The sequence below is a fragment of the Asterias amurensis genome, chromosome 9, assembly GCF_032118995.1.
Source record: "Asterias amurensis chromosome 9, ASM3211899v1".
Classification (NCBI taxonomy): domain Eukaryota; kingdom Metazoa; phylum Echinodermata; class Asteroidea; order Forcipulatida; family Asteriidae; genus Asterias; species Asterias amurensis.
This window is the reverse complement of record NC_092656.1, coordinates 12,671,880-12,683,988: the sequence shown is the minus strand read 5'-3', so window position 1 is coordinate 12,683,988 and position 12,109 is coordinate 12,671,880. Positions and strand designations below refer to the sequence as shown.

The 12,109-nt window shown below is 39.3% G+C and overlaps 1 protein-coding gene across 1 annotated transcript; it reads left to right on the top strand.

The window, feature by feature from the left end:
• Positions 1 to 5,117: 5,117 nt before the first annotated feature.
• On the top strand, positions 5,118 to 7,170 carry LOC139941507 (uncharacterized). The gene is made up of 2 exons (XM_071938042.1): positions 5,118 to 5,151; positions 6,545 to 7,170. The coding sequence occupies exons 1-2, from the start codon at positions 5,118 to 5,120 to the stop codon at positions 7,168 to 7,170; spliced, it is 660 nt and encodes a 219-aa protein (XP_071794143.1).
• The last annotated feature ends 4,939 nt before the right edge of the window (positions 7,171 to 12,109 follow it).

The following is a 12,109-nucleotide window of genomic DNA, read 5'->3' as shown; positions in this document are numbered from 1 at the left end:
GAAGTTGCGAGATAAAAGTGAAAAAAAACATCCTTGTCACACGAAGTTATGTGCTTTTAGATGATTGATTTCGAGACCTAAAAATTCTAAATCTGAGGTATCGAAATCAAATTAGTTGAAAATTACTTCTTTCTCGAAAACTATGTTACTTTAGAGGGAGTCAGCCTTTTCTCACAATGTTTTATACTACTAACCTCTCCCCATTACTCGTCACCATGTAAGGTTATATGCTAATACTTATTTCGAGTAATAAACAATAGTGTCTACTGCCTGTAAATATCTAGGTGACTTAAAGGCAGGGTATACTTTTGTTAGATACTCCGCAAGTTACTGTGGCTCTACAATTTTGTATCGCAAGGAGCACCGAAGAGCTGTTGATAAATAAAGCATAATGTTAAAAACGACACCTTTAGTACGAGAAAGCGGTGTTTTTTTTCACCCAATGTTTCAACCTGTACAGGCTTCAGAATAAAGCCTTTCTCATGCATCCAAGGCACACAATTCCGAGTAACAAGAGTGTTTTCCAATCAATAATTTCTTAGATGACCGATTAAGACAATTTTGGGGGTGGTTTGTTACGTTGTGCATTATGTTGCGATAAATTAAGTGAGAATACTGGGCTTTTGGCAAAAGATACACCTCCCTTTTATTGTCGGTATAGTCAATGTGTTCTGACAGTTCTGGTTTTAACTAAAACAATAAAGAAGAACTTTTCGAACTGTGAGACCTGTATAGTGTTAAACCTTAATAGTCACTGCCCAACCTGGGCGTGAACATTCATAAGAGTTTAGGTAAGAGTAATGCAATATAAAAAAACATAATCAGATTCACATCTTCGCTCGTCCCCAGATTCACATATTCGCTCGTCCCCAGCGCCTTACTTTAACCAAAGGCGCTGGGATTAGCAAACGTACCATGCACTGTCATTGGTTTTATAATGCGCAGTCCCATCATGCATCACACTCACACTGTGCCATATTTCTATGCACTGCATACATGACGTACTTCATTGACAAGAATCTGTGCAAGCGTTTAGCCCATCCCAGCGGTCCTGGATAGACTGGCCGCTGGGGCCGAGCGAAGTTCACATCTGGAGAAATTTGAACACTAGGTTGCAGCAGAATTACAATTTAATTGTTGATTTGCACATGTTTAAAAACAGTGAGTTTAGATGGAAATCTGCTGCCACCTAGAGTCCCCAAAAGTCTAATATTGAATCATGTTTCCGGGCAGACTGGTCTCCCGAGGTCCCTGTTACTCAGATCAGTGATTCCGTGGGATTTAATGATAGCATTGGATACGTGCTGTGACGTGAGCTTTCCATGCCAAAAACATAGATTGCTGTCAAGTTCGCAATATAATGCATGAAGTTCAAAGGTGAGAATGCACTCCGGTCTGGAGGCAGGTCTCTGGTATGGTGGCCCTGAAGGGACATCGCATATCGCAAACGTGTGCGCATACGTATGCAATGTCGTGCAACAATTCGCAAATATGTGCGCACACGAATGCAATGTCGTGAAACAATTCGCGAATATGTGCGCACACGTATGCAATGTCGTGAAACAATTCGCAAATATGTGCGCACACGTATGCAATGTCGTGAAACAATTCGCGAATATGTGCGCACACGTATGCGATCTCGTGAAACAATTCGCGGATATGTGCGCACACGTCTGCGAATATTATTTGCGGTGTCGTGAATTTTATTGCATACCATGTTGCATACCTTTGAATAAAATGTCTAACGATCTGGGGGGTTTATTTCCAACAGTAAGATAAGCGGTAGTTATTGCAGCAGTAGTCTTTGTTGTGAGGCAAGCGAGGCGTGTGGTTTTTCCTTGGCCTGGTGCCAAGTTCCTGGGTATACACATGCTTTACACAGGGAGCCTGCTGTAGCGCCAGCTGTTTTATGCAATAAAATTCACGACATTGCAAAACTAATCGCATTCGTGTGCGCACATATTCACGACTTGGTTCACGAGTTTGCATACGTGTGCGCACGTATTCATGATTTGGTTCACGTGATTGCATACGTGTGCGCACATATTCACGATTTGGTTCACGAGATTGCATACGTGTGCGCACAAATTAGCGATTTGTTTCACGACATTGCATACGTGTGCGCACATATTCGCGAATTGTTTCACGACATTGCATACGTGTGCGTACATATTCGCGAATAGACTGTGCAAGTCTCGCGCGCACCGGAGCGAGAAAACACGACAACTGAAGAACTTTATTTTTTTGTGAATCAAATCTTTGCTTTAATTTATTCTTAATGCCGAATCTGAACAACAAAAATACACATTAGAGCTTGTTTAAATAAGTGTTAGCTTTTTAAACACATACACAATTATCGGTTAAAGTCTATGTATGGACACAAGCAAAACTCTGGGACAAGGATGTTTGTTTGATTTTAAATGTTTTGAAACCCCTTTTGTAAATCTACGCCCGAATGTGAAACTACTAAAAGCTGGGTATACGCGGACGCACGATGGTCGCAAGGGCGTTAGATAAACGCGTGACGCATTTTAAAGAGGAAGCCGACGCCCAAGCGACCAATGAAAAGGCTTTCCACCCCGCGCGGCCAAAACAAGCGTCTGCGTAAGTTTCTTGACCGGAGATGGGCACAAATTCTTAATTTTTTACAACTAACCTGACCTGAGGTCAAGTTTAAATATCGGTTTTTCTTTGTTATTATGTTGACTTTATTTTTACTTTATATATGTTGTTAATTAGTATTACATTTTTAACAACATATGTCATTTTTATGGTCATAAACTACATTAGACTAAAGTATTGGACGAAACAAAATCTCCCCAACGTAAAACTCCATAAGGTTGGGACCACAATGGTCCCGGAAGTTCAAATCTGCGCGAGACTTGCACAGTCTATTGTTTCACGATATTGTATACGTGTGCGCATATATTCGCGATTTGTTTCACGACATTGCATACGTGTGCGCACACGTTTGCGTTATGCGATGTCCCGTCGGGGCCACCATACTCTGGCGTTATTCACGAGCCACGGAGTGTGACATCAGATGATCAGGGTAGGTTTCGGGTAGTTCCGCAAGGATAAACAAACAAATACAGGTACCTGCTACTCAGATCCAGTGATTTCATTGGATACAATGAAATCATTGAATAAATGTGCATTGACATGAGCTTTCCATAGAAGCCCAAGTAGTACACTCCTATCACAGCCGCCCTATAATTTGGCTGCATATCTGTATGTGAAATGAAAGTGGGTCAAAGGTGCATATATTCACGCCGGGTGGAAATCTTGAACGGTGACGTCAGTTGTTCGTGCCAGGTTCCGGGTCCCACAGGGTCCTGACTCATTTCTGGGTCATGCTGACCTGGAAATTGATTTAAAACCAAAATTTGATTTCATCTCGGGTTTTGCGCCCGTTTTGTTTTGCTTCTGGGCTATTTTGACACAGCTTTCGGGCTTACGGGAGTGGGTCGGGCTCAATGGGAACCCATGTCATTTTGTCATTAATTATTGGGACGTTTTAGGATTTAGCTCTTTTGCCTCCAAATCACTGAGCGTTCTTTTCAACTCTTTTTTCCGACAAGCTTTCAATCATCTCGCTTTCCTTTGTTAAAGAGATCAGCAGCCGATTTCACGAACTTTACGCAAAGGAACCATACATTTTCCCCTTATTTTTGTATACATATATATATTTTGTAATTCTTCTGGTGAATTTCACTACACAATTTCTGTTTTTAGCATCTCTGTGGAGTCCTATTTTGATTTGTCCCATGTTGTCAGACTAGTGTAATGGTGTCTTGCCTCGCCTTGCACCTCTAAGGCCCCGGTTCAAATCCTACCGGGGGCACTACGTGGATTGGGTTTTTCAGTTCCTTGATTCGTGGGATTTCCTTAAAGGGAAGGTACACGTTAGGGAATTGTCAAAGACTAGTCTTCTCACTTGGTATATCCATAAAATACGTTGGACGAATTTGTGTGCTTTCAGATAGGAATACAAGACATCTAGCTACAAGTCTTTTATTATTTTAGTGAGAAATAACCACTTTCTCAAATATTACGTTGCTTCAGAGGGAGTTGTTTCACACAATGTTTTCAACCATCAGCTCTCCAATGCTCGTTACCAAGTCAGTTTTTAAGTTAATATTTGTTTTGAGTAACTACCGAACGTGTACCTTCCCTTTAAAACAATTCTCTGTAGTTTTTCCCCTACTTTTAAAACTTAAATTCTTGCATTGTCTTCTCACTTTGTCTAGATGCTGGAAATGCTTTGACAAGAATTAATTGAATCACAGAATCACAGATGTAGATGTAGATGTCACTGTAGTTTAAAAACAATAATACTACCTGAAGCGAAACAGTTGTCCCCGGTAAATCTCTGGTAACAGTGACAAACTCTGTTGTTTTCTCAGACAATTGGTCACGGTTTAAGCAAGTATAGTGATAACTCACCAGTGTAACATAATCAGCATGAAAACTATAGGAAAACACTTTCGTCAAGTGCTAAGTACTTTTGGTCGACACTGTCATCAGTAATTTGAATTTGAGAAAGATGCTAGACATACATTTAGACTGACTGAGCTACCTCCATTATGGATTTACAGGTGCCACAAACGAGACAAATAAAGATAGAAAAATAGGCTCACAGCAAGTAAGTTGTACCTTTAATAGGTGTTGCCGCTCGTCTTTAAGCTTTAAGTGATTTCAATTAAGATGCAACAGGTGAAATCAAACGAGTTTAATTTTACTTTTGCTGATTGTATGCCTTCTTTAATGAAGCCCAATATTGGAATGTTCAAAAGGTTAACGTGTGAGTGTGTGTGTGGGGGGGGGGCGACAAGACCTATATGCTAAATTCTGCAAACTTTTAATTTGTTTAATTTGAAATGTGACAGATGGTTTTTTAAATATACTTTAAATTGACAGAGTTACAGTGTGCGGAACTTTGAATATTCAGTTCCTCGTCTCTACCGGGTAATTGTCAATGTCTTTGTCGTGACATTTATATATAACTGTAATTTAATACATGTCGCCACAATACTAAGTTTATGCGACTTGCAGGACAAACCTTATTTGAAAAAATTTAGCTGCAATTGTCCAACTCAAGAAAACAGCAACTCACAATGAAGGTACTTGTTGTGTTTCTTCCACTGTTGGGTAAGTTTTGATGCAATTTGATAAACAAAATGTTTGCTTTACTGTAGGGAAACTAAATCTTTGTTTGCTGATTAAAATCTTAGAAATTATGCTGACATCTTTGTAACCGAATCTTTAATAGCTATTTATGACGCGCCTTTTGCCAAAGGATACAATGGTTTACAAGGTGATGTGGCGCAATGTGCTGCCAATCCAGCCAGGAACACCGGAACGAACCCATCCTCTTTTCAATAGTGCACTGGGTTCTTTTTACACAACACATGGGACCAACGGCTTTACGTCCCATCCGAAGGACGAAACAACGGTTATGTGTCTTGCATAAGGACACAAGTGTCACGGCTGGGGATTAGAACCCACACTCTGCTGATCAGAAACACCAGAGTTTGAATTCGGTGCTCTTAACCGCTCGGCCACGACACTCCCTTTAAAACGTATGAATTACACATTGTTTTTATTAGTACTGCTACAACACGAAAGCTTATTGTTATCATCCGCGATTTAATTGTTCTGTGGTAATCATACCAAAACGTTTATATTATAGTATTTTAATTTTCTCAGATGGAGATAATATCCAAAAAATTTGCGATAAATTATTTCAGATTCTCTCTCATGTGGTGTAGTGGTTTTAAAAAAAAACCATCGCTGTAGAAACTCGACGTTTCGACCAATACGCCAGATTTGTGTTTATGCCATGAAACTACTTCTTTTTGATTTTCTGTAGATAAGCTTAATTTTACAAAGGGTTAAGACCGATCTAACGATGTGAATCAGCCTTAACTGCTTAGCAAGGTGTGATGTCACAATACCGGTACAAAACACCATGATATTACCGACAACGCGTCATAAGACAATCCTTCGTGTTTGACGAAGCAAGGGTTAAACCAAGTTCACACAAGTTTATTTCACGGAGCTGCATAAGCCAAAAAAGCAGGTTGGTAAGCACAACAAACTAATGCAGTTATTATTGGTTGCCAGCCAAAATACAATGCCACAATGTTTAAACATTATTTTCTGCTGAAGACTCTGGGAAAATGAAGCCAGCCCATTTTATAATATTGAGTGCTAGATAGCTCAGTTGGTAGAGTGCCTATACTTTAAACATGGGTCGTTGGTTCAAATCACACCTTTCTTTCTTTATTCAAACCCAGATTATTACAAAACTACCCAATCAGACAGTTTCCCTTGTGGAGTATTACTTTATAATGACTATGGTAACAACAACATTTACTCCGTATTTACAATGTTCCATAAAAGCTCGCATACATAAGCATATTACATTATTTGGAAGACGGTGAGACCGCTTGCCATGACTTTTGTTGTTTTACGGCCACGGTAGGGTTTCGCAATATTTGAATCTTACGTCCAATTGTCTTATTTTGTTCTGCCTTTCTAGGGTTGATCCAAGGACAAATGAGTGGTCCACTACCCGACAATAGGAACGTACGATTCTTCAATGACATTGAACATGAATACGACACTTTGCCACCATGGTCCGAGCCAGCGTACGGTGGGCCGAATGCCCTCGGTACCAGAGGAAACGCCCTGGGGCCGGTACCCATCGGCGAGTCGCCCTCGAGCACCAAGCCTCCTGGTGGCGCTGCAGCAATGGGTGACCCTCAACTTCAACCCGTGGAGGGAGCCAATGCCGACCCGGGTAAATCAGGCGGTTCGTCAAATGGCCTGGCAGGCTTCGGGGGACACGACTATTTCAACGGTGACCAGTCACCGAAAGCCCCGTCAGCTGGTAACACGGACACGAAATCAGGACGGAAAAATAATGGATTCTTTGACATAGACGGTGGTAAAGCTCCGGGACTTATCGCTGGTGGTGAATTTGATCCCAAAGTTTTCAATGAGATAATGGAAGGGAACAAAGCGAGATTCGTAACCGCTGCTAGCACTGCAGTTGGTGTGATTGTCGCTGTCATTATTGTCGTTGGGGTATTTGCACTTGTGGCCACAATTCTTGTACGTCAAAGACGTCAACTGCATTCAAGATTCATCATAAGCTCTGCGTAACTATAAGAACTTGCATGGTGCATACGATTTTGTTGACTGATTAGCGGATATTCTCAAGAAGATGTATTTGAAAGAAACTGATAGTTTCTGGATTAAACAACAAGTAACCTAACTGATAGTTTCTGGATTAAACAAAAAGTAACCTATGAAATCTTAAAACAAAACAAAGACACTGACTTGTGATTTAAAGGCAGTGGACACTATTGGTAATTACTCAAAGTAATGAATAGCATAAAACCTTAGTTGGTAACGAGTAATGGAGAACTGTTGACATTATAAAGCATTGTGAGAAACGGCTCCCTCTGAAGTAACGTAGTTTTCGAGAAGGAAGTAAATTCCCACGAACTTGATTTCGGTACCTCAGAATTAGATTTAAAGGCCTATAAATCAAGCATCTGAAAGCACACAACTTCATGTGACAAGGGTGTTCTTTCTTTCATTATTATCGCGCAACTTCGACGACCAGTGAGCTCAAATTTTCACAGGTTTGTTATCTTGTGCATAATAATGTTGATATACACCGAGTGAGAAGACTGGTCATTGACAATTACCAATACTGTCCAGTGTCTTTGTTTTTAACTTGTTCGTCGACCAGCAATTTATTTAATGTTAATGTAAGGTTTGCCCACCACCAAGACGAGAGTTTAAGTTCACCACAGATGCTTAATATAAATATGGACTAATGGAGCCTATGTAGATATGTAATGATATTTGTTTTAGAACACCGCCTAAACGGTATTTGATAGTTGTCAGCATTTTATTAAAGGCAGTGGACACTTTGGGTAATCACTCGAAAACGTAGTTTTCGAGAAAGGAGTAACTTTCCACGAATTTGATTTCGAAACCTCAAGCTTATAATTTGAGATATCGAAATCAAGCATCTGAAAGCAAGCACCCATCTTCGTGTGACCAGGGTGTTTTTACTTCTTTCATTATTATCTTGCAACTTCGACAACCAATTGAGCTCAATTTTTCACAGGTTTGTCTTTAAGCATGATCATACTGACTGAAAATTAAACGTGGCATTTTTGGCAAACCAAATCGGGTTTCGGACTTTGGGAAGACTATAGTGAGTTAGGCTAAGAAATACTGTTATATATTTAGCAGCTTTGCTCACCCTCACGCAAAACCTTGCACGTCAACAAAACAGCAACAACATGTCATCGAGCGTTTAAAACCCTTTTCGAAACCCCGGATTCCACTGCGGCTCCGGCCAATACTCAAACAGGAAAACGGAGCCATGTCGGATTAGAAGTCAAATCACCGAGTTGTTTCGAAAAGGTCAAGAGTCAATCCATCCATTACATGTACCTGAATGAAAAAAAAAACGCAGTTTCACGATGACGTTATACTTTGTTGACCACAAAATCACAGCCATAATTTTATGCTGGACTAACGGATATTAAAATAATTTTTCATTTGGGCTCATAATTTTCATTAATGACGACACTGAGAGATATACTTCGGACAACAGTCATTTGTGGTTAGAATGTTTGAATTAGTCACATTTTTTTTAAATAGATTTGACCGCTTGAAGTACGTTGTTGAAGTGACAATTGGTTTCATGAAGCATAACTATAGTTTTGCTGTAGTTGATGTTGTCGCTGATGTTGTTGCTTTGTTGTTGTTGTTGTTGTTGTTGTTGTTGTTGTTGTTGTTGTTGTTGTTGTTGTTGTTGTTGTTGTTGTTGTTGTTGTTGTTGTTGTTGTTGTTGTTGTTGTTGTTGTTGTTGTTGTTGTTGTTGTTGTTGTTGTTGTTGTTGTTGTTATTGTTCTTCTTCTTCTTCTTCATTATTATCTCGCAACTTCGAGAACAATTGAGCACAAATTTTCACAGGTTTGTTATTCAATGCATATATGTTGAGATGCATACAAGTGAGAAGACTTGTCTTTGACAGTTACCAATGGTGTCCAGTGTCTTTTATGATGATGGTGGTCAAAGTAATAACTGCGAGCTTTACGATCAGTTAAGTTTAAACGACACAGTAACATTTTGCACCTGTTTTACACTTTCCTTTGAAAGTTATGCTGTTTTGTAAATTGTGAACAGTTCAGACTTAAATTGGTGCTTCCTCTACTAGCATCACACCCCATTCCGGCGGCATTTGAAGCGCGTGCCCCGCCACGAGCAATCTGACTGTTTTATTAACTCCACACAAACCATCAACGAATTAAAAGTAATTTCCTGTCGTTCAAAAATAGATCAGGTACACATTCTAAAATAGATTCTGGAAGGACTTGTGGCTTACCTCTGGTCAAGAGCCTTAATCTGCTGAGTCCTGTTTCACTTTTGGAAAAAAAAAAAACTTGACCAGTGAGTTCAGTCCAGCCAGTCAGTTTGTCGTGCGTTGCTAAGATTAATAACTTGACCTCGTGGCACTCCATGATGATGAGTAGACGATGAGGCTTGAACCCATTGTTCCATGCACATCATCTAATAAAGTGCCTCAGGCGTACTTTCCAAGGTAGCAGCTTCGGTTGCAATCCATGACATTCGAATTTGTTCACTTTTCCCGTACTCTCTTTATGATACTTTTGAAAATCGCTAATCATCTATCCATCGAGTGGTCTGGAGTGACTTCTTTTAAAATAATGAAACATAGCAGTTGCTGACCATCAACGTTAACTGTTTTGTAAACCACTCGCTATCAACGGAGAACCCACGTACAGTTTTGGACTGAAACACCCAACTTATTATAGGGAGGCTCCGGTCTAAGGTGAGATTCGAACCGGGGTCCACAGAGATGTATCCGATACCAAAGTGCTGTTTTGGTGGAACTTGTACTCGTGCTTGTTAACACGTATTCGGGTATTCGAATGCGGTTTGGATGTGGGAAAATATTCAACTACGCAATAAATTACGGATTGAAAATCCAATTTACATGGGGAGGTTCTGGTCTTTTAAGATTCGAACCGCGAGCCAAAAAGATGTAAGGGGCTGGGCAATTATATCACTTTTCCCATTTAAGTTGAAACAAAGTGGATGAATTAAATTTTCTTTCATGGTGACGACAATTTTTCATCGTTGTGAAGATTTTTACAACTTGTTTGACTCCATTTGACACTTTCGGTACAGAAAAATAAAGTTCACAGATTTACAAATAACTGACTGGGTTTACAGAAGGTAATGGTGAAAGACTTCTCTTGAAATATTATTCCATGAAATGCTTTAATATAAATTCTCAATATCAAGAATTACGGATTTATTTAACACAAGTCATGACACGGCGAAACGTGCAGAAACAACGGTCGGTTTTCCCGTTATTTTCTCCCGATTCCGATGACCGATCAAGCCTAATTTTTTATTGCTTTGTTATTTTTTACAGAAGTTGTGATACACGAAGTGTGGGCCTTGGAAAACACTGTTTACCGAAAGTGTCCAATGGCTTTATGGAACAATCCAAAACTGACAAAATTAGGTAGAGAAAAAAGTTCAATGTTTAAACAAGGTCCAAGTGTATTGCTAGACAAAAGAGAATACCTCATTATTAGGTAATTTTTACATGACATGAAAATGCACCGTTTTCTTGTGTTTCCATTTTACTTTAATGCAAACATGTTTTAATGGCTTGACTTTTCGACCCTTGCAAAGTCTTTCTCGGGTCATTATACCACAGGTCCGTCTGTTGGCAAGCAGTTTGCATTTTATTTTCTCTTTTAAGCTTAATTTATGTTAATTTTATTTTGGAGTACATCATAAAGTTATCAGTTTAAACAAGGCGTGAAAGAGCAAGCCTTATACAGACCATAGTTTAAATTTAGATATCACCATCACGAAAAATGCAATGCTTTCACGAAGTCTAAAAATAAACACCAAGCTGTTAAAACGTATGTTACAATAACCAGTTAATATGTCAAGAAGTGCGGAAACAGTACATGCTTTAATTATCTAACTCGTTAAAAAGGGGGAAAGTTTGAGCCATGTTCGTCAAGGGACAGCTCTAATGTTTGTACCGGATCAATCTAAATGCCAAAGAAAGCGAAATAAAGTATCCTAAGACGCCGGAGGATGTTATTATAATTTAATATAAGCTGGGTAAAAATAGACACTCCTGTATCACTGCCAAATAAAGAGACTATGCAGGGGATTACGGTGGGGTTAATGGATGGGGGTAAAGGGGTCGCCAGGAGTACAGGAAGTTAGGGACATTTGACGAAATTAGTTCGAAACATACTTCTAACCTCCCCTTGGCAAACGGTGATATTATTATTAAAATAAGGTAGGCCCTCATCGTCTATTTTTTTTGTAATTACTCCGAAAAAAAATGAATGACATTTAAAAAGCATGGTTAAGACTAAAGGAGAGCTGTTGACAATATTAAACATGGCTAGAAGCGACATTTTTTGAAGAATATAATTTAGAAAAAGAAGTAAGTTTTTAACGACATAATTGAGTATTAGAAAGGCTTCGGGCGTGAAAGTCTTTGTCATGCATCTGCAAGCACACAGCACTAAGGATGTTTTTTCGTTCACATGTTCTTGCAACGTCGTTGAGTAATCGAATGCTTAATTTTCAAAAGTGTGTTTTAAAGCATTTGCTTGGCAAAGACGAAATTCGTATACTGGTCTTTAATAGAAACATGTCATATTTTAACTTTATTTAAAAATAGGTCATCATTGAATTAAAAATGCAACACGGCTTAAGAGCAGGGACACTATTGGCAATTACTCAACATACTTAATAGCATAAAACCTTACTTGGTGACGAGTAATGGGGAGAGGTTGATAGTATAAAACATTATGAGAAACGGCTCCCTCTGAGGTAGAGTAGTTTTCGAGAAAGAAGTAATTTTTCACGAATTTGATTTCGAGACCTCAAGTCTAGAATTTGAGGTCTCGAAATCAAGCATCTGAAAGCTCACAACTTCGTGTGACAAGGGTTTTTTTCTTTCATAGTTATCTCGCAACTTCGACAACCAATCAAGCTCAAATTTTCACAG

What these genes read in the sequence shown, in the direction of transcription:
- LOC139941507 (XM_071938042.1), top strand. Translation starts at nt 5,118, where the DNA reads ATGAAGGTACTTGTTGTGTTTCTTCCACTGTTGG. An exon ending in TGTGTTTCTTCCACTGTTGG is followed by an intron (nt 5,152 to 6,544) that starts GTAAGTTTTGAT and finishes CTGCCTTTCTAG; the next exon opens with GGTTGATCCAAGGACAAATG.